The 23799-nt window shown below is 48.8% G+C and overlaps 1 protein-coding gene across 4 annotated transcripts in view; it reads right to left on the reverse strand.

Moving 5' to 3' along the window:
• The window catches only part of LOC119460537 (GRB10-interacting GYF protein 2-like), a 34813-nt gene that overhangs the window by 6988 nt on the left and 4026 nt on the right, over positions 1–23799 (reverse strand). For all 4 annotated transcript variants that reach the window (XM_037721462.2, XM_037721463.2, XM_037721460.2 and 1 more), the window contains exon 3: positions 5628–5683. In XM_037721462.2, the coding sequence (XP_037577390.1) occupies positions 5628–5683 (56 nt within the window). The remainder of the gene's footprint in view (positions 1–5627; positions 5684–23799) is intronic.

Here is a 23799-nt window from a genome sequence, read left to right on the forward strand (position 1 = left end):
CCAGTTCTGATTATGAGGCACGCCGTAGTGGAGGGCTCTGGATTAATTTTGACCAACTGGGGTTCTTTACCGTACGCTACAACTTAGGTGGCCTCGGCAGTTACGACTCAACACTACTTTGGTCAGAAAATGGGCTTTTCAGTAGCTTCATTTTTGTTTGCGCCACTTTTCTGCATCTAACAGCAAGTTTCCGTTAAAAATTCCTTCTAAAGAATGAAATGCGCCATCATATCCCCTTCAGAACGGTTCTCGGCCAGTTACAATGAACTACCACGTCGAAACTACAAGCGCATCCACCGTCATATTTTCTTTGAGAGCTTGCGATATATTTTACTATCAGCGGGATACGAGTGGGTTCTGTATACGACAGTGAAGCGTTCTGGTTGGCTGGAAGTAGAAACTACTGCAGCATGCCAGCATTTTGCAAAGGTCTTGCCATTACAGCTGAAGCATCGGCCACATCCACACCAGGAGCCACAAGGTTGCTTTTTATGTCACTCTAGCAGAAAAAGTCTGAAATTCGAAAGATAGAACGCCACCGCAAACCATTATCAGCAACAACATAAACAGAGTGTCGACGAACCGCAACTGCCAACTCTTTACAATGAACGGTTCACGCTGGCTCAAGCCGCATAAACCTCGCTAGCAATGCTTGAGCAGCGGTTAGTCCAAATTGGTCTAAATCGTCTAAATAGCGTGCCACATGGTGCTGCATGGAGAACTGCGCAAAAAGGAGAGTGTTGGTGCCATAGCTTCTGAGATTGTGCGCGGTGCCACCAAGGTGCTGCACAAAGAATGCCATCGTGGCCTCCAAGATCAAAGACCACGGCCACCGTACACTGTGATGCTTCGTCGTAGACGTGCCTTGAAAGCATGCCATAGCATGACTGAAAGCGAGAGACTTTCCCCTAGGAATAGTAAATTTCTCTTGGCTTCTGAAATCCACACGCAGTGCTCGCTGATCTCTGCGGTGAAACCTTTGCCATGGTTGGACGGGAGCGGAGGGGTGCGCCCAATTCGCTCACGCTTTGGTGCTTCAGAACTTCGCAAGCACCCTCCTTTTACAGCAATTGGGTTTGAAGTGTTTGTTGTAACAGTACAGCGCTTCTGAAAATGTTTGTTATATATGGACGTAGTTTCAATAGGCAGGGTCAGAAATTCATACATGATGTAAAAAGTGGCTATTATAATTGATTTTGAAAATTGGGATCGTTACAAGTAGGTTCGATTGTAGTACAGTGTAGACCGCTTATAACGTAAGTCACCGGAGTCGCGAATATCTGCACTATAAGCGGTACCGCACTATAACCAAAACGATGTTCAAGCCCTGCACGTATGCAAAACATGTAGACCAAGCATGTAGACACGCTTTTTACTATCGCGCGCACATTGAGATTACGTTTTCGCCAGTGAGCTGGCGAAAACATAATCGTGATGTAGCCGGTGCTCTTCAAACTCAACAGCTTTGCACCGAGTCAAAACAAAACAACTGTTTGCCGCAACCGCTGCGGAAAAAACCGTGACCGCTATCGACACGATTATGAACGGCGACTTTGCGGTGCTGAAGGCACGCGCCCTGACGCATGCACCGAGTCGTCCAGTCGCTGCAACAACTGGCCGTCGAAACCGCGCTTGCTATCTATGCGATCATCGATGGCAACTACGCAGTTTTTTAGGCACGCGGCTGACGCGCGTACCCAGTAAAAACAAAACTACTGTTCGCTGCAACCGCTGCGGAGAAAACTGCGGCCGCTATCGACGCGATCGTGGATGACGACTACGCAGTTACGAAAGCCTGCAGCCAACCTGGTGTTATGCGCAGCGGTAAACGCAAGAATACAGACTTTAAAGACACAAATAGGCTCGAAGCATTCCGGCGTTGCTGTCATTCACATACAATTTCAACTGATGGCTGTGACGATGCGGACTCCGCCGCGCCGTTTCGGTTGGACACTAGCGCCGTTCTTGCTCTTTTGCATCGCACATTTGCGGCGCTCCTCGCTCACCGAGCTCAGAAAGTAGTCCGGATTAACCGATATGCGGCAAAATAAGTCTGAATTAACGACAGTTTGATTGAATTGAATAATGCATACGCCGGCCGGCAGCACGCACCTTGTTGAGAAGCGTGTTAGCTGCCGCCCTTGTCGGCAAGATTTTCCCGTGGAAGCCGCATTATAACCGGTATTTCGTCACACGCGGCTGCACTGTAAGCGGTATGCGTATACATGGAGTGCTATGGGAAAATTAACGGGAGTCTGAAAAGACCGTACTATATACGGTCCTGCACTATAAGCGGTTACGTTATAAGTGGTCTATACTGTACCGTGTTTTCAGGCATCATGGCTACATTGAAAACATAGCGTTCTTTGTAGTTACGACAGATGGTGCCACTGTTTTGTAGCAGTGGAATGAACACGTTTAGAGTGGTGTTGCTAGATGACGGCCACTTCAAATTTAATGTGGGCAAGACTGGTAAGTAACGGCCGAAAACGTGGAATTAAACTGATCATGGAATATGGTACCTCTGTGCAAAATTTAAGTGGAAATGAGCCAACGGTTTAGCAGGAAGGGTTGACATTGCTGGTAAAATGTACTGAAGAACATTCAAGCACAATAAAGCACATGAAAGTGGACACATGTGCTACAATGCAGCATGGGTGGTATGCGTGCATATATATTTTGCCCTGTTTCAAAAAAGCCAGTTGTCGGAGTCAGAAACTATGTGTGTCGCCACTTGCCTGTACATGTCCTTTAATGTGCTTGAACATTCTGCAATTCCTCTCAAGTTTCTTGAATTCATGGTGTGTAATATAGATTAAAATATATGGTATCCACAAGTGCTCCCATTTTCAACAGTATGTTGTATGCATGGGCAGCTTCAGCCTGAGAAGCATGAAAATGTGCCAGAATGCAATGCACAGCACCAACAATGCCATTGCTGATGGTGAAATGCTTATGAATGTACAAAAAAAAAAAAAAAAAGTGACTAAGTGTGGCAGTGACACGTCTTATAACATGTCATGCCACGATATTCTCGCGTAGCTGTTTGTCTTTACGTTTCTTCGTCGCCTGTGTTGTGTAGGAGTGTTCTTTTCTTTCTCGCAAAGTGTCTTTTCACCCCCGAGTTGGGGGAATCTAAGGCCGGGTGACCGTGTTGTCAGCCGCCTTTGCACTGGGGACAGGTGGCGTCAGCCCCGTCTTCTGATTTCCCAAACTGTTTGGCAAATGCTTCTCGACTCCTTTTGTGCACTTTCTCTTTCTAGACACCGACAGTTGTTCTTCGCTCTAGTTCGTCAAAAGCCCAACAGCTGTCTCTGTAGTTTTCTGAGTGTCATGGCTAGGTGGTGTATGCCACCGCCCGGTTTAAAGAGTTCAGCCTCATCCATCCATCCATCCATCCATGTTGTTACTTTACTTTGAGCTATAATTCTTTAGGCAGACTTCTGTCACCGAGTTCTAACTCGGCAAAGCCTGCCGACGATTGGCTGCACGTATTTGAATCTGTGTGGCCTGACTGGTTCCGGTTCTGATTGGTGTTTTGTTTGCTTTATGGGACGCTTCCGGAGGCGCCCGGCAGGAGTTCGCGTCGGAAACATCAAGAGAGTAGGTCACAGCGAGTGCTGCTCAGATGTCATAGTTATCTCATGTGCAAGTATCTAATTCGAGTAACTAAAGGCCAAATAAACCAAATCAGTAAAATGTCTACGGATCTCCTGTATGCTCGCCTCATCTCTACGGCACGGAACAAGTAGCGATAACATTCTACGCTACGATATTATTGGCCAGATCTCTGGTCATTGCTCTGGCACCAGGACCAAGGAGTGAAAAATTACTGGAATAGCCATTGGCTACAGCAAAGTAGCAGACAGCAGCGATTTCAAGAAGCTAAATTGGTTCACAACAGCCATTTCGCTGCTTCAACATAATCAGTAGGCCAAACAATTATCGTTCCAGTGTTAGTGTTTAACTGAAAACATAATTGACGCAACTGGAAACTATTAGAAATTAGAAAGTGCTCTGTGTAACTTACTAAAAAAACCCTCACTATTCATATGTAAGGAAGCTGAATTTTTAAACATTTCTTAGCACATTCTTTGTAAACACTTTGTAAGAGGAAGATGGGAAAGACAAGACATGCAGCAGGTATGAAGCAAAGCATAGCGACAAGCACACATTCAAAGCAAAATAAAAATACTGTTTTACTTTTCATGCTAAGCAAAGTATGTCAACTTACAAAAAAAAAAAAAAAGATATCTACATAACTGCCATGAAAGGCATGCAGAATATAATACCAAGCATGATGCACATGCACACCCTTTGTCCACTTTCAAGTTCCAGATGCAGTAGCAGACTCGGTGATTTATTTAGTGTAAAACCTGAAGTGTCTGCTCACACCGACACCTCTCCAGAGAGAATACAATGCAGCACTTATTTCCGCTTCTGCGAGGAATATCTCCATGGTGGAGTGCTTCTAAAGGTTTTCATCTGCCTCTTCCCAATGACATTTGTGTTTTGTAAACATTAGGACTGATATTGCTATATATATGCATAACTGATACGCGAGAGAAAAGGAGTATCTGGCACCAAAACCTCCTTAACACAGCTACAATAAAAACGATGTACATATATGGTATATTGCATGAGATAAATGCACACAAGGTCAGCATGCGGAGAAAGACCAGACACTTACAATGAGATGATATGTCAGTGAAAAAGCTTTATTTCATTACTCAAGCAGTGTCTGAGAAGGATGTGTGTCAAAAGTGGCCACTGTCATGTTGCAGTCGTCGTTAGTGCTTTGTACCAAGCGTCAAGATACAGACTGTAGTTATACCCATCCGCATTAGTAGTCTGCAAAAGTGAAGCCGGTTTTAGTGGCAACGCACAGAAAAGTGAATGTGTCAACCCGAAGCAAAAGGTCTAGTATAGCTGTCAAAGCTACTGTGGCCTTATGCTAAACATTGAAAAACTGCATATACGGCTGGATAGTCATTTTATGCTGCCCTTTATAGGCAAGCATTCGCGCTTCTTAAAAAACCAGCAATTTTGCTGTTATGCATAACTGAGACAGAAACACGTATGCCAATTGTTTCTCTCCATAATAAGGCTACTCACATCCCAGATTGCGTTCGGAACGTTTAAACATGGGAGTTCAATAAAACTTGAAAAGCTTTCATTTCAAATTGTTTGCTACAGACGGGGAAAGTGATGTCTTAGCTGGTGCCTCAGCAAAAGGGTGCTTCGAGATGTACATACTGAACACCACCGAAATAGTGCCAGGCCACATGCGGCTAATCAACGGCCAAACATTCTTATTCAACTCAAAAGCAAGTACTAACACATTATGCCAGCTACTTTCATACGTTTTAAAAAAGCGGTATTTAATACTTTATTGCAAGGCATTTCTTGCATGGTTTTGCTAAGGCTGCCGAAGTGTTCAGTCCAATAATGTTCTTTCTCTTAGTTATGTGTTTTCTTGTTTTTTCAATAAAAAGCTGACAATTCAGTTATCATGCAGAATGACAAGCAGGATAGCACGGTAGGCTGCAGATGCTATGCAACTAAATGTTAAAGTGCGGGAAAGTAATTTCATGCACTCAAGCTGTGCTGCATATCACAAGACTCACCGCAGCCGAATTTCCCCCTGGTGGTGCCCCATCACGGTATCCACTTTCATAGGCAGCTGCAATATCAGAGAACAGCATGCTCCTTCTTAGAGCACTCTCTCAGCTTCATCACTTTAGGGGAAAAACACCAAATTAGACAAGATTCTGTCAAAAACATACTTTGATCCATTTGGCAGCCAAAGGGGCATTATTATCGGAACAAATAAAATGCCCAGCTTCCCTTTCTTGAATATATATGTTTTTTTTTTTACCAGCCTTTTATTAAAAGGCTATGAGCGTAGCGAACACGGCGTTCTTGAATATAAGTTCAACAGCAAGGCAGAGATACTTTGCCGTGAATAATGCGAATATCCAAAGACTAATTAATAAAAAATTGTGGATGAACTTCTTTATTAGAGCCTTAGAGGCAACTGTTTCTATGGCAAATTTGTAGGCAGTTACATTTCAATGCACCACTACATATTTTTAAAATCTTGAAAATCACACGCAATTCAAGATATTAATTTATTGAATTTCAACTCTCAATCCACGCAATACTGAAACCGAGGCCACGCCACAGCTACCACAGATGGACAAGATTTAATGATGGCATGCTGTGACAATAAGTGTGATTTTCAAGATATGAAAATAATAATAATAATAAAATAAAAAATGGTGCCCTAAACAGTAAAAGCCTCTAAGTTTGCCATTTAAGAGGAAGCTTTAGCTCGGGGGCAACTAGAATACCCCGCCTATTCAAATACACGTAAAACGCAGAAATGCTTTTACGAGGCAACCTCGTGACCGATTTGAATGAAATTTGTTGCATTCAAGAGAAAAAGCTAAAATCTAGTGGTGTTGCTATTCCTGCGAAACTTTGTGGTAAGGTTAAAAAAAAAAAAAAAAAAGCACCACCCATAGCTCAGGACCAAAAACAGATATTGCAGTTCTGTACACTGAATCCATTAGAGCATCTAAAGTGTATAAATTTGATACATCAATTCATATGTTACGCGAGTTTTTTGCAACGTTTATGAGGGCATTGAAAAAGCTCTACTCACACATCAGTGGTGTAGTCATGTATAATAGTACATCAATTTTCTCCGCTTTAGATGTACTATTAGATGTAGTTTACAGAAATGTGATATTGCTGCTGAGTTATAGATTTGTAAACTTGATAGTTTTGTTTTCTGAAGATAAGAAATTTTCAGCGATTTTTATTAAAATATTGCCAACTTAAATTGAATTTTCACTTCTCACAGTAACTAGAGTTAAGATGGCACAACGCAAACAGCAAATGCCGCCATTACTGCCAGGAATGGCGCAAAACCAATAACATTGAAAACTAGCACAAAAGTGAGATCAGCATGTGTGTACAGCTTTGGGTCTCAGTTTTGGGTCAGCAGAGATGCTATTTAAACGCTGCTAAATTAAAAATTATATTACTTACATAGCATATATTGCTCATTTATAACCAGATTATCAAAAGCTAAATTTTATTGTAATTGGCCTTTAGCTGGCCATAAGCAGGCGCTCTCAAAATTAATGACGTCATGGCGAGATTGCATGGTAACTTCCAAGGTGGCGATACAATTTGTCTTGTTTTTATCTCACTTATCCAGCCTCTTCTCAAAGTAAGAGTGGGTGTTTTAACATTAAGTTCAATTTACTAGCACAGCTTTACTATTCCTCTTCTGCACATCCGTCCCAAGAAGCACTGACCCAGATGTTTCTCCCACTGCTGCTTGACCATGCTGCGCATTGCTATTTACTCCTTGTAAGGCCTGGTCACGCACATGAGAAATCGTATGAGCAAGCAGGCTCTGCACATCGACAAGTAGAGGGAGGGTGTTGACATTCGAAAATTACTTTGCTTTACAAGGTACACAGTGCATATTTTCTCCCCACTCATCTAGAATGTTGGGCCATCATGCAAAGCGGCAATGAGTGCACCACATCCCTTAGTTCACTACTTTTCCAAGCATTAATACTGTCTTGAGCCTGAACACATTGTGGTTATGATTGTGCACTGCGTGTTTGGGATGCATTGTGGGGCGACTGAGTGCGATTTAAACCAGAGGCAGCATTCTGGTATTATCACTTTTATCACATTCAGCAGATGCTGAATGGCTAAGCCAGTGGGCAAATGTGGGCAAAATGTGGGCAATGGGCAAATTTTCAAGGCCCGCACATATGCAAAACGTGCACTGAGCCGCTACGCGTATGTAACAGTCGAGGAATGCGGCTAGAATGTTTGCATTGAATTTACAGTTGAATCGCGCTAATTCGAACCAAATCAAGCGGCGGCGCCTCCGACCGGCATTGCTCCGGCGCCGCCATAGAGTAAAAGCTTAGCAGAGACCCCTAATGTCGCGCAACGCGACGCAAAAAAAAAAAAAATGCAGCAGAAATTTCACCCTCTCTCAAATGTGTGGGGATGCTCGACTCTCACGCGTCCCCTGATGATGTTTTCCCCGCATGTCTCCTGTAGTCCGGCTTCTCCGCGTGGCTAAGCCCGGCGGCGGTCGTGGTGGTTGCAGCGCATTGCGGGAGATGGCGCGAGTGTCGCGATGCTAACGCCGCCGAACGGTGGGGTGACTTGGGAGAGAAAGGTCGAGGGCGCTTTCTCTTTGGGTTGGGATCGGTGAGCGACACGGACGTCCCGCGCGTGCGCCGAGCCACGCAAGACGTCTCGCGAAGCGTGGATCGGCGCACCGGTACGGACGAACACGGATCGTTCGAACGCGCCACCGTTCGCGTGACCGTACACGGGAACGACTAGGCGATGGTATCATAGCATGGGGTGAACATATTCGCTCGCTATCCGGTCGCGGTGAGTCGGACTTCCTTGAATTGTGAATGTGAATGAAATGTGAATGTTCTATTGGTAGTAATTCGGCTAGTGTGCATTGGTGTATGAAAGGCACAATAAATGCCCTTGTGATTGTTTGCACTACTGTGTTGTCGTTCCTTTGTCCCAAGAGCATGTGTGAGACCCCACAAATGGCAAGGTCGCCGATTCTGCGTTGCGCCGGAACATGCGTGTACGTGCCGACGTCTCAGCCACGCTACCGTAGCCAATGTAGAAAATGGCAGTGAACAATTCTTTCTCCTTTATGCTTCCTCTACTTTCTACTCACGTGTTGACCTTGCACGCTGCGGCTACGGCGCAGAGGGAAGCAGCGGCGCTGTCCCAGGCCGGCCAACGAAACTGCCCCACGCCGGCAAACGCCCGCTTCCCGATAACGGCAGAAAACGAAACTTCGGGGAGCTAGCACCAGGCCGGCTGGAGCCGCGGCGCATGCACGGCGGCGGGCGCGCACGGTGACAGTCGAAAGTGAGAGAGCTACGAGGGAGGGTGAGGGGAGCCACCGAAGCGGCGGAGTTGCCGAGGTGAAATCCACTTCCCTGCTGCCCTCCTTCCTCACATTCCACGGTCTCCACGTGCGTCCTTCGCCGTGCAGTGCCGGCGCCGCCCGCTCCCTCAAGTTTCGTTTACTACCGTTATTGTGAAGCGAGTGTTGGCCGGCGTTGGCAGTTTCGTGGCCCTCTTCGCTATGCGCGCCGTGATATTTTACTACTCGCACTCAAGATTCTGGTTTCAGCCTCACTGGCTGTTCGTTCGCACCACGTGCCCTTCTCCTCCACTTCATCTCTCTTTCTTCCTCGAGCACTCCTTGGGGCACCCGTTTGAGGGGAGCGTTCGCCGTCTCCGCTGACTTCCATACTCCCAGGCAGCCACACTGTAACCGGTATTTCGTTTCCCGCAACTGCACTATAAGTGATACGTGTATACATGGAGTGCTATGGGAAAATTAACGGGAGTCTGAAAAGACCGCATTATATCCGGTCCTGCACTATAAGCGGTTACGTTATAAGTGGTCTATACTGTATATATTTTGAATCTGCGAAAAATTCGCTACCAAGATAAACGTCATTGTTTCAACGCATTTTTTAAAATCTTTTGCCAGCAGTTAGACGTGCATCCATTTTTGGGTGGTCATATTGTATATTAATTGTATGCTGTATATTATTGAAAAGGAAAGTGTACAATCATTGCATACAACCAGCGCTAACATATGGGGCAGAAATTTGGAGGTTAACAAATAAGCTCGAGAACAAGAACTCTTTCATTACCACACCTATAGAAATCTATCAATTTAATCTACAGCTTTTCTACGCATTGCTATAAACTTCTGTTGGAATTTTTTTACTAGCTACATCATGTGCCCTTTGAAATGACGACCGAACTTTAGCTATTTGTCAGATTTCACAATTTTTGGCAGGTTGGGGAGGCCAGAAAAATAAAACTTCGACTGGAGTTATCGTTGAGATTAGCCTCCACTGCTCCTACAACTTCTTTAATAAAAAGACTCAAAATATGCCCTTTGTTCAACTCTGGAAGATAATTTTTAAATGACAGTAGCAACAAAGCCACAGAAGCTTCTCTCGAGTTGCCATTTTTCTGATCAGACAATGTCTCAAACAATGGTAGATGCTTATGAGTGTGTGTTAGTTTGATAATTGTAGTCGACTAATATCAAGCGCAACTTGATATTAGGAAGAGGCCTTCATCCTACAGTGGACATAATAGGCCACCAATGATGATTATGATTGTACATTACAGTAAATGACCGATTTTCCGATGCGATATTTTGGACATGCCCGATAATTCGGATGCTTTTGCAGCACCACCAAGTACCCCATAGAGTCAATGTATATAAGAACATCTGAAAATTTGGATGCGAAAAACCTCTGCCGTCCGATTTTCTGCACTTTTCCCCATGACCGCAGGTCCGAAACGGCATTAATCGAAGTCACCACCGCCGCCATTTTGGTTACCTTGCAGCCTCGAACCAGCGCTCTCACACGCAGATTCGCTGGCGGCCGTAGCCACGACCATGGCAATGCTAGATCTAGGTACTTCGAGGCTCGCTACCAAGCTACTTGCTGTTCAGTGTCGTGTTTTTCATTAAAACAGTTCCCCACTGTTAGCAATGGTGCCGACGCCCCCTTTGTAATCCTGGCGCGGAAAACATGACTGTGATGAGTAGTGCACGACACAATGCGGTGATATTTGTGGTGCGCGACACGGTGCGGTGATGCGTGATGGTGATATTTGTAGTGTGCGACAAGGTGCGGTGCATTCAAACAAGAAGCAGACGACAAGGAGAGCACGCGCCGCTCTACCACGCCGCGCCGAAAACGCCGCCGCCGAAGACCGTCCGACGCGTGAACACGCCCGGCACAAGAAAAACAACAAAAGAAAGCAAATCCAATCACAAAGGAACACGGAGACTCGAGCAGCCAATGAGAAGTCGACGAATCGACCAGAGCAGCAGAAAAAGGAGCCGCGCTGGCAGTAGGGGGAGGAGTTCCAGAAGCGGCACCAGGAGAACGTCGGCCACCTGATCGGGAGTTGAAGACGGCTGTCGGGTTCCGGACCCGAGCCACCAGGACTTCACCCGGCCGGGGCCTCCTACCAACCCGTTCCTGGGCGCTGCTACTCCATCCGTTCGAGAACCGCTGCCCGAGGCCGGCAAGCGTCTGCGCCCGTGGGAAGAACGAGAGCTGTCGGGCTACGGGCTCGAGCTCCACAACCAGCTGCCCGGCCAGAACGCTGCCGCCGTCAACCCCTGCTGCCAAGCCGCCTGCCTTCCCGGGCATCGTCATTCTGCCCGATAATCAACTGCTGCTGCCCGAGGCCGGTGAGCGTCTGCGCCCGTGGGCAGAACGTGAGCTGTCGGGCTACGAGCCCGAGTGCCACGACCAGCTGCCCGGCCAGGACGCCGCCGCCGTCAGCCCGTGCTACCGAGCCGTCTATCTCCTCCCTCCGAGTCAGAGCTGCCACGCTCTGGCAGCCTGTACGACGTTCCGACACAACGTCTTTTGGTGAGACCAACAACGCTTCTCTCGTCATCTCCGCTTCGCCGCGTCGAGACTGTAGTGCATACGCACACCCGCAGCCTGCCCGAACTTGCCTCATATCATTAGCGTTCCAGCTGCGTGTTTTCATGTTATCGTTGTGTGTTTGGTTTATGGTTTTCTTTTCCTTTTAGTTTTATTAAAAGTTTGTGTGTTTCCCAACCAACGGCTTTGTCTTCGATTGGGTTCTGGGAGGCTTTGCCTCAGAGAACCGCCAGAAAATATTAAACAAAAGAACCTGCTCATCACAATGACACATTGCAAAATGCCAGTTCCCGAAAGTCATCTTCGCCTCAATACGGCAAAATAAAACTTTGACTGGAGTTATCGTTGAGATTAGCCTCCAGTGCCTCCAGTGATTAGCCACAGCAGTGTTACGCCAAGAAGCATATGCAAAGTATTGCGATGAAGCATACCAAGAGTCGGAAGGGGCAATTGCCACGGGACACAGTATGCATTCCTTAATTATCCTGTATCATGGGTTCTCAAAGTGGTTTCCGCAGGCCCCTCCAGAGGGCTCTGCGAGCGGCGGATAAATATTCCCTGGTTCCACGCTCACCAAGTCCGCATCGCCATAGTCATCAGCGGAAATCGTACGTGATGGCAACCCCGGAATGCTTCGTGCCTAATTATACGTTTAAAGTCTTTATTCTTGCGTTTATCGCCACGCATCACACTGCGTTGGCGACTGGCCACGTGCCTTCATAACTGCGCAGTCGCCATCCATGATCGCGTCGATACTCACTACGGTTTCGTTTGCAGCGGTTGTGGCAAACAGTTTCGTTTTGGCTCATCTTGGCCATCTTTGAACACGGCGACAGCGACGGTACCATGCCTTCGTCCGCAGTTGTTGCAGCAAACGGTAGTTAAATTTTGTCTTGGTGTGTGCGTCAGCCGCCTGCCTTCAGAACTGCAAGGTCACCGTTGATAGCAGCCGCGGTTTCGTCCGCAGCGGTTGTGCCAACCAGTAGTTTCGTTTTGACTCAGTGCAAAAATGTCGAGAATGAAGCGCACCATCTACATCACAATGAACGGACAATTTGTTGGCGACCAGTTCACTGGCTAAAAAATTTCAAGCAGAAACTCCTCTGGGAGTAGTCTAAGTATGTGTAAGCATTGTGCCACTTGCTCATCTCCACGCAGCCGGGTGTCATTATAAGTGTTATGACACTTGATCTGGCCAGTACAAACGACAGCACTGCGGCGACAGACTGGTTAGGACGGAGGAGCAAGGTGCATTGATAACGCAAGCAAAGTACTGCAGGTGGCGGCGGCATGTGCGCTGATGACGTTCCGATTACTGTTAGCCGTTATCACTCTTTAACATCTTGTCCATCCGTGCTGAACCATTATGAACCGTGATCAAAGGACTCCGGCGGCGGCACGGACCGATTAAACGTACTCTGGCATGGCAGCGCGACCGTATCTTGAAAGTGATTTGCGAAGAGGACAGGGTGTGCCAACTGCTGATAACTCTGCACATTGTGTGTTTTCCACTTCGTTTGCGTTGAAGCGCCAGGTGGCACGAAGGTGAAGTAGCTCGGTGCTGCGGACTCATCTTACGCAAGGGATGGACGAACTGATGCATGGGCAGTTTTCTCGTTGGGTAAGCACAGAAATGTTTACACATTTAAAAATAATGTATGTGCGTGCGGTAGTGAAAAGCGTGCATGCCTCACATGAAGGCGCGCGTCGCGGCCGCGCTGCTGAGGAAGTCGTGAGGCCTTCGCCGCTGAGATCGCTAATCAGATACGAGATGACGAGAATTGCAGTTTCCACACTGCTTTTGTGCAAAATAGAAACAAGATTTGCGAATTCATTCAGTAAATAAAGGTGGGTTGACGTAGTAGGCATTTGTGTGTTATTTTCTTTATACCTGCGATAATTCGACATTCGGTTAATTCAAATTCGATCATTTTTTTTTTCGATCCCGTGAAATACGAATAAACGTTGTTTTACAGTACGCGAAGTAGATTCGAAACTAATTCTTAAGACCTCTTGTGATGAAAGGTTATAAGTCTCCCCATGCGATATGCACTGAAAACTCATTATTTCTCGGCATGCCATGGTTGCGATGCTGTCTTGTCTTGGCTCATGACGACTGCACCCAGTTTGCCCCATGTGCGTTGCATGTCGCTATCAAAATAGCATGTCCACCACCACCGTTGACCCTAAACATGTTGTACGCTATGCTTAGCATCTTTACTTAAAAAAAGGGGGGGGGGGGGGATTTTCCTTGGCACTTGATGAAGCTTAGCAGGGCCGGTATTTTGTAGCGATGCCTTTAAAGTAATAATGCCTTTTCGCGCTTATCGCGCTTTGTCAGTGGTCAGAGCAACGGTCCGCTCGCGTTATCAACGTTGATAACGCGAGCGGACCACTGACACAGCGCGATAAGCACTGACAAAGCGCGATAAGCGCGAAAAGGCATTATTACTTTAAAGGCATCGCTACAAAATACCGGCCCAGGGTTCTCTAGGACCAACATGCTCGAGAACCTGCCCTATATAAAGTCGAATCTCGATAATTCGAACTCGAAGGCCCGAAAATTTGTTTGAATTAAAAGACATTCGAATCCACCTAGTGAACTGTCCATTTCGGCTGTTGCGATTGGCTTCAGGTGCATGAAGGAGCCAGCCAGTCTCCTTCTCGCTCCTGCAGGACCGAGACTCGACTCGAGTGCTTCTCGCGTGCTTCTCGACTCGAGTGCGAGTCGTGAAATGCGGCGCACAAACACATCGCGAGGGAGGGCCACGAAACTGCACACGCCGGCCAATGCTCGCTTCTCGATAATGGCAGAAAACGAAACTTCAGGGAGCTGGCGGCATGGCGACGGGCGCGCGCGGAGAACATCGAAGGTGAGGGAGAAGGGCGGCAGAGAAGCGGATTTGGCCTTGGCAACGCCGTCGCTTCAATGGCTCCCCTCGCCCTCCCTCTAAACTCCCTCGTAGCTCCCCCTCCCCCACAACTGTCTCTGTGCGCGCCCGCTGTCGTGCCAGTGCCGCTGCTCCCGCCGGCCTGGCGCCAGCTTAGCCCGCTCCCTAAAGTTTCGTGTTCTGCCGTTATCGGGAAGTTGGCCGAACTGGGCCTCCGCCGCTGCTTCCCTCTGCGCCGCAGCCGCAGCGTTGGCTGAGACGTTGGCAGGTACACGTGTGTTCCGGCGCGACGGATAAACAGCGACCTTGCGCTTTGAGAGTGAAATTTCTGCCGCGTTTTTTTTTTTTTTTCGTTTTCTTTTTCGCCGCACGGCGTTGAGGGGTCTCTTCTAAGCTTTTGCTCTATGGCGGTGTTGGAGCAATGCCGGTAGGAGGCACCGCCGCGTGATTTGGCGCGCTGCTGAGAGCATTGTCGGTGCGCCTTATGTTTGAATTAATCGTCGCAAATGCTTTCGTGTTCGAATTACCGGGCGTTTTCGCCCATAGGAATACACAAAACTTTGACGGGACTACAGCGTCAGTTTGAATAAACCGGAAGTTCGAATTAAGCATGTTCGAATTAACGAGATTCGACAGTACTCACATAATGAACGCACTTTTTTTTCCCCAAAATTGAAAGCAAAGTTGGGGGGTGCGTTTATTATGCAGGGTAAACTTTATGGGAACTTTTTCGAAACAGCAAAAATTGAAAAGCAAGATGGTGATGGTTTGAAAAATGCATCAGATAACTTATCTTTGTAGTAAAAATGCACGTATATTTTGGAACCGAAACAGCGGTGTTATTCGACTTCACTCTGCATCGGAACGACCAGACCTGTCGTCCTGGTCACTGGCTGCTTCATCCACATCGTGGATCCACAACAGCTCGTCCTCGCAGCCGCTTCCGGCCATCTGCTGTTTTCGCAAGCATCACCTTGAAGCGCTGCTTTTTGGCACCTGTTGTTTTGACAACCACGCTGAGTGCATCTCTTTCCTCAACCGTCCTGCTCATCGGCATGTAAAAGTTTACCGGTGTCTGATCAGCATTTCCGATTTGTGCGCAGACAAATTCTCTGTCCCGCAGCATGCGTATAACTCGCCTTAAAGTCCGTCGCACACAGCAAAACCATAGTGAATCTAGTTCACTATAGCAAAACTAAAGGCGGGCACAAAAGCGAGCAACAGACACGCAAATTCACCACTATGCACTAATAGACTGACTTTGCCAACCAAGTGCCAGCCGCCCCTTCTTCCCTTGACTCTCCCGTGCGCAGCCCCGCGCCTGACTCTCCGCGCGTGCTCTCTCTGCTACTACGTTAGAGTAAAGTCCTAAAACTGCAAAAAGTAAATGTTGCAGAGAGCCAGTTACGGTTTTTTTCTCTCTAGAGTCTGCGAGGTGCCTTTGCGCTATACAGGCGGCAAGGTTGTGGTGAGAACAGCGGGGTATTTTGTAAGAGTCCGCCTAGTGAACGATCCATTTCGACTGCCGCTGATTGGCTCCAGCTGCAGGAGCGAGAAGGAGACTGGTTGGCTCCTTCATGCACCTGAAGCCAATCGCAACAGCCGAAATGGACAGTTCACTAGGTGGACTCTTACAGAATACCCTCCCCTGGCCTGAGCGTTATCACGGTCGCTCTTTTCATCTGGTCCCAAGCTACCGTGATAACACTCAGCCTGTTCTGACCTCATGCTTATAGGCAATGTTCTCTCGTCATGGCTTTGCCATCAGCTTGTCAGTCATCAAACCCACCACCCCTGCCAGTGTGGTGCCACAGCATGTTTGCCGCTAGCGTGGCTGTGTAGCCTACAGAAGTTAGCAACAGAATTTTGTTTACGTTATCTCGGCATTTCTAACGTGGCATCATTTTTAAGTATTTCCAACACAGCGACGGGCATTGAAATTAAGTGCGCTTGCTTTAAACACATGTTTGAGAGTAAAGGAGTCTAGTCTCTCCGGAAAACTACAGCACGGCCGTTCGATCGGGGGACTGCATAGTAGCAAAGTTTGCGGTGCGTTCATTACGCGAGGAAAAAACAAAATGCGATTTTTCGCGACCAATCTGGAGGTGCGTTCATTACGAGAGTAAATACGGTATACACGCGTGCACCCACCGTCTCTTATCACAGTACGAGCACTCGTACGCCTAATAAATTTACTGGCGGCCCCTCAGCTATTTTGGATGTACCTGTGGAGATTAGAGCTCTTGGGGGCAGTAAAAGGCACACACTTTTGAAAGTGGGCGCCTTCGGCTGCACGCTTGAAAGTCAAACAAAACTACAGCTGAAGCTCAATTTTCGTTCTTGATAAAGCAATGCTTCTCTTTACTACATGTCTTTTGTGCCTCCTCGGGACAAGCTCTGACGGACGACGCACGGGACTTCGCCATATACGCTCGCGTTGCGGAGAAGGCCTGGCATTGGGCAATTCCTGCCGCAACAAATGCCAGCTTGCGCTACTTGCATCATGCCCAGTTTTTTTGGGACCGCTATATCCGTATTTGAAAACACAATCAGCTTGCGAGCGAAGGGAACGTCCGGATAAAGAATGATAATCAGCCGAGCCCAACGATTGGTGTGCCTTACGGCATGAAATCGTTGGGAGCTATTGAATCTCCGTCCAGAGATAGCCTACATAGCGTTGCAGTCTCCGTATCTTACCACCATATAAATTAAGTGCAATATATGTATTGTACCGGAGATTATCGGTGCCGGCACGGTGAAGTGTGAAAGAGGAAGTCGACGAACTAGGAGTGCACGCTCGATCGGTGTCCAGCTGAGACTGCTCCGTCTTGTACTTCAGTCAGACGCCCTGTGGACTTGCAAGAACATCCCATGACATTTGGTGGAAGCGCTGGGTTAACGTCTTCCCTGACCTGGAGCTCTGCAGCCGTACGTTGCCATCTGCGGCCACAATGACCGACGAAGCTGGCCCTTCGCAATCCGCTCCCGCCCCCCCGGCTGTTGTGTGTTCTGGTGCGGTACGTCAGCGCGACCCTGCCATCTTCAGCGGCACCGACGATCACGACGTGGAGGACTGGCTTGCAGAGTATGACCACGTTAGCGCGCATAACAAGTCGGCTGATCGCGACAAGCTGACCAACGCCATCTTTTATCTGACTGATGTGGCAAATCTGTGGAACCACGAAGCCGAATTTACAACCTGGTCAGCTTTCACCGAGACCCTCACTTCGGTGTTCGGCCGCCCCGCTGTGTGCAGACTCCGTGCTGAACACCGTTTGCGTGGTCGCGCTCAACAAAGCGGTGAAACCTTCACGAGCTACATTGAGGACGTCATCGACCTCTGTAAGCGCGTGAATGCGTCCATGACTGAAGCCGATAAGATAAGGCATATTATGAAAGGCATAGACGACGATGCCTTCCATATGCTCGTGGCCAAGAACCCTACGACAGCTGCACAAGTAATTGAGCTCTGTCAAAGCTTCGACGAGCTGCGCAAGCAGCGCCTTTCCACCCGTCGCACCAGTGTGCAATCCGCGGACCTCTCGGCCTTGGAGCCTGGATGCCTTAGCGCTGATCACTCCGGCTTGCTGCCGCAGATTCAACATTACATTCAGGAAGAAGTGGCTCGCCAGCTATCTCTTGTAGCATGTGTTGCTGAGCCTGCTTCCACGCTAGAACCATCGCTCCGTCGTGTGATCCAAGCACAAGTTTCTGAGGCGCTCCCACCTCCCTCTCCACCGCCGCCTGTGACTGCGCCTCTGACTTACACTGCCGCTCTCAACCGACCTCCTCCACGACCGATGCCTACTACCTCCAGACCCGCCGCTAGTTTCTACTCGTCGCCACTTCCGGTACGCCCGGTTCACGTGCCCTTATCGCCTTCCGGACCTTCTCTTAACCCTTGGCGTACTCCGGACAACCGCCCTATCTGTTTCGCATGCGGTATTCCGGGACATGTCGCGTGTTTCTGTCGCCGCCGTGGACTTTATTTTCGTTGTGACGCGCCGAACAACAGCTCTTGTCGATACGGGGGCTGCCGTTTCTGTTATAAGTGAAGACCTCTGCCGCAAACTCAAAAAAGTAACGATTCCTGAACCAGATATTTCCCTACGCACGGCAAGCTCGCAGCAAGTCAAGCCTTCGGCCGCATGTACCGCTCGTGTTATGATTCAGGACATCATGCTGTTGTCGACTGCGCTCGCACGCAACTGGCTTTGTCTCCGTTCCGTGACACTACCGTCGACCTCCCGAACCGTTCTCCTAAAGTGATCGTCACCGCTGACGTCATTATCGCTTCTTTTTCTGCCGCCTTGGTGCCCGTCTCTTGTGACTCTGCCCCCGCCACGACAGCTCTTTTTACACCATCTGAAGATTGTGCGCGTTGACGGAACCTTCTACTTCTACTCCCGTTTGCAGTCATCACACTCACCGATGGTTCCGCTGCCATTTATGCGTGCAATCCATTTCCATGTCCTTCAACTCTCTTACACAGTGAATGTGTGGGGTGTGTAGACACTGTTGACGTCATTAGTCCATTTGACCTACCTTCCGATAAGTCGCCACTGCCTATCGGTGCCATCACTTCTGCTACCGCACCAGCCTCGCGTTTCCCCAATGTTTTCTTGCATACCATCGATGACACGCTTACGCCCGCTCAACGCAGTGAAGTTGTTGAACTTCTTGAACGTTTTCGTGCTTCTTTCGACCTCGGCCAACCTTCCTTCGGCGCACGACAGCGCTTGTTCACCGTATTGACACCGGTCACCATGCTCCATTGCGCCAACGTCCATACCATGTCTCCGCAGCCGAACGCCGTGTCATTGACGAACACGTTGACGACATGCTGAAACGAGGTGTGATCCAGCCCTCCCACAGTCCTTGGGCGTCTCCGGTCGTGCTGGTGCGGAAAAAGGATGGCTCAATCAGGTTTTGCGTCGATTACCGCCGACTCAACAAGATTACCCGCAAGGATGTTTATCGCCTACCACGCATCGACGACGCCCTAGATTGCCTACAGGGAGCCGAGTTCTTCTCTTCACTGGATCTGCGCTCCGGGTACTGGCAAGTGCCGTTGGCTGAAGCCGACCGTCCAAAAACGGCTTTTGTAACTCCTGATGGATTATACGAGTTCAATGTAATGCCTTTCGGCCCTTGCAACGCGCCTGCAACTTTCGAGAGAATGATGGACGCTATTCTCAGGGGTCTTAAATGGCACACATGCCTTTGCTACTTAGACGACATTGTGGTCTTTTCTACCGATTTCGATACGCATCTCGCCCGCCTTGAGCAAGTTCTTGCCTGTCTCACGTCATCTGGGCTGCAACTCAATTTGAAAAATGTCATTTTGGTGCCCGTAAGCTTACGATCCTAGGCCACGTCGTCTCCAAAGAGGGAATTCTGCCTGATCCTGCCAAACTTTGCGCCGTTGCGGAGTACCCCAAGCCCACTACTCTAAAGGAACTAGAGGAGCTTCATTGGTTTGTCTTCCTATTTCCGGCGTTTATCCGTAATTTTGCCTCGATCATCGCTCCCTTGACGCTGCTTCTTAATGGCACTTCAGACCTGTCGGCTTGGAACTCGGAGTGTGACGAATCATTTATGAGGCTCCGCCGGCTCTTTACGTCCCCTCCAGTACTGCGCCACTTCGACCCCAATGCGCCTACTGAGATACATACGGATGCTAGCGTTGTCGGACTTGGCGCCATTCTCGCCCAACACAAAGATGGCTTTGACGAGTACGGTGTCGCATATGCCAGCCGCACCCTAACGAAGGCAGAATCAAACTATTCTGTGACGGAAAAAGAATGTTTGGCGATTGTTTGGGCAATCAGCAAATTTCGTACTTATCTTTATGGCCGTGAGTTTGACGTTGTCACTGATCACCATGCCTTATGCTGGTTATCGACCTTGAAAGATCCCAGTGGCCGCCTCGCTCGTTGGGCCTTACAGCTTCAAGAGTATGACACGTGTCATTTATCGCTCTGGACGCCAACATTCAGATGCCGACGCCCTATCCCGTTCTCCGCTACCTCCTGCCTCTGTTTGCTCCTTAACTCCCACCTGCGATTTGTCAGCTCATAGCTTCAATGACATGCCGGCCGAGCAGCGTAAAGATCCCTGGATCTCTCTACTGCTGGACTTCCTGTCTCACCGCTCACATGCATCTCTCTCACGCGCCGTGCGTCGTCAAGCACACCACTTTGCCATCCGCGACGACCTTTTGTATCGACGGAATTACCTCACCGACGGCCGTCGATGGCTGCTCGTTATTCCCCGTCACCTGCGCTCACACATCTGCGCCGCTTTCCACGATGACCCCTAATGTGGCCACGCCGGCGTCTTCAAAACGCATTCCCGTCTTCGATTCTACTGGCGAGGCATGTACAGATTCGTTCGCCAGTACGTCCATTCATGTGCAACGTGTGAACGCCGCAAGACCCCTCCTCAGAGTTCTGCAGGTCCCCTGCAACCTTTACCCTGCCCTGCTCGACCATTCGACCGTGTTGGAATTGATCTTTACGGCCCCCTTCCAAGCACTCCGGACGGTAACCGATGGATCATTGTTGCCGTAGACCACCTCACACGGTACGCCGAAACATCTGCGCTGCCGGCGTCCACTGCGAAAGACGTCGCTTGCTTCCTTCTTCGCCACCTCATTCTGCGACACAGTGCTCCACGTGAATAATTAAGTGACCGTGGGCGGGTCTTTCTCTCCAATGTCATCCAGGCCCTGCTAAAGGAGTGCAACATCGTTCATCGCACCGCTTCCGCCTACCATCCACAAACTAACGGCATGACAGAACGTTTCAATCGTACGCTTGGCGACATGCTTGCCATGTATGTGTCTGGCGATCACTCCAATTGGGACCGCGTTCTTTCTTTTGTCACTTACGCCTATAACTCTGCCCCGCAAACTACCACCGGCTTCTCTCCTTTCTTTCTTCTCTATGGCCGAGAACCTTCCTGCCTCTTAGACACCATTCTCACCTACCGTCCTGACGCTTCTGAAGTGACACCTGTTTCAGAAGCAGCTGCTTATGCTGAAGAATGTCGCCAACTAGCCCGCTCATTCACCTCCCAAGATCAGTGGCGCCAAAAATCACGCAATGACGCATCCGCTCCTAGTGCCCGCTATTCTCCCGGAATGCTTGTTTGGCTTCGGGTCCCGGCTACTTCCCCCGGCCAATCCACTAAGTTTTTGTCCAACTACCACGGTCCCTACCGCGTACTGCAGCAAGCATCACCTGTGAACTATGTCATCGAGCCGCTCGCGCCGTCTTCTGATCGCCGTTGCCGAGGGCGCGAAATAGTTCATGTAGCCTGGCTTAAACCGTGTTACGACCCGCCGATGCTGTCTTTTCCCTAGGTCGCCAGGATGGCTTCTTTCTGTGCGGGGGGGTGATTGTACTGGAGATTATCGGTGCCGGCACGGTGAAGTGTGAAAGAGGAAGTCGACGAACTAGGAGTGCGCGCTCGATCGGTGTCCAGCTGAGACTGCTCCGTCTTCTTGTACTTCAGTCAGACGCCCTGTGGACTTGCAAGAACATCCCGTGACAGTATATATATATCTATATATAGAGAGACATCAATTCGTTTGCAGTTTGCCCCCCCCCCCCCCCCCCGACTCGAGAAATAGTTGGTACGCCCCTGTATTGTGGGGATGCGAGACTTTCACCTTTCACGTGTCCCCTGATGTTTTCCTGCATGGCTCCCGTCTCCTGTAATCGGGCTTCCCCGCGTAGTTAAGCACTGGCGGCAGTCGGCGTAGCTGTTACGAGAGATGGCACTAGTGATGCGCTGCCAACGCCACCTAACAGCGAGGTTACTTGGGCGCAAAAGGAAGAAGGCGCTGGTTCTTTAGCATTAGGGTCAGCAAGCAAGCAGCATGGACGCTTCGCACGTGCGCCGGCTCGCTTCGCAAGACCGTCTCGCGAGGCTAGGAGCAGGACACTGGTATGGATCAACACGGATCGTTAGAATGCGCCACCGTTCGCGTGACTGTACACATGAACAACTAGGCGATGGTGTCATAGCATGGGGCGAACATATTCGCTCGCTGTCCGGTGCTCGCTGTCTGGTCGCAGTGAGTCTGAATTCCTTGATTTGTCGCACCCCCATGTGAATGTTCTATGGGTAGTAATACGGCTAGCATGCATTAGTGTATGAAAGGTGCAATAAATGCCCTTTGATTGTTTACACTACTGTGTTGTCATTCCTTTGTCCCAAGAGCACGAGTGAGACCCCACGGTGTCTGGAGACTACTGTAACAAACACAAATGAGTAGGCCGTACATGACCACAGCCGCATATTCCACGCCACAGCCGCATATTCCACGATGGCTACCGTATTTACTCGAATCTAACGTGCACTTTTTTCCCTGATAAAACGGGTCCAAAAATTGCCTGCGCATTAGATTTGAGTACGACCCTAAATTTGAGCTACCATATCGCCATCGGCATTTCAATATGGCCGCTTCCTACGCACTTCGAGCCTAGCTCCTGTAGCTTCGACCATGTGCTGTAGTACGTGTGCTTAGGCATTAGTCTACCAACTTAGTAAAACAGCGAATGTTTACAAGTTTATACGGCTGATAAAACTACTACCGTATTTTCTAGACTATAACTCCCAAGACACACACCCCCCTAAAAACGGCAGCTTTTTCGGAAAAAAAGAAAACGTGTATAAGTCGCAGCGGTGTATAAGACGCACCTGTTCATTCAGTAAGCGACTTAAAAAAAAAAATACAGTGATGTTTCACTCCGTAAACGCGGGCCATGCGCAAGCGTATGGGTGCCATATATTTCGCCTCCAGACGCATTTTTGCCGCGATGTTCCATATAATGTCCAGGGGAGATAACATCGTCTCCACGAGCCATATGTAGCTTTATGTGCGAATGAAAGCGTGCGACGGTGAGCCGAATCAGGCACGAGGGAGGAAAGCGGGAAGGCAGTGCGGGAAGGAGGGAGGGGGGGCGGCTTGTATACTCTGGTAGCAACTGCGTAGTTTGCGAAGCGGCGCGCGCTGTATCTTGACAGCGATCTGCAGATGCGATGATTTCAGGGTCAGTCGATTCGCTGGTTGACTTAATTGCTGCGTGTCGCAGCAATTAAGTCAACCAGCGCGCCTCGCGTACGTGGCCATAACATCGAATCCGATTTTGACGGCAGTTTTTCCGGGAAAAAGAAAAAAAAAACAACGTACAGTAAAACCTCGATAATTCGAAGGTCGCCGGACCACAAAACTTCTTCGAATTAAGCGGCTTTTCGAATTAACCGAAATGAATAAAAAAAATAAAACAAGCAAGAACTTGCTGCAAAAAGAAACCGCCTTTATTTTCCATTTCCGAGAAAGATTACTCGAAGTAATCACTGATGCGGGATTACTTGGTGCG

Source organism: Dermacentor silvarum, chromosome 8, assembly GCF_013339745.2.
Source record: "Dermacentor silvarum isolate Dsil-2018 chromosome 8, BIME_Dsil_1.4, whole genome shotgun sequence".
NCBI lineage: Eukaryota > Metazoa > Arthropoda > Arachnida > Ixodida > Ixodidae > Dermacentor > Dermacentor silvarum.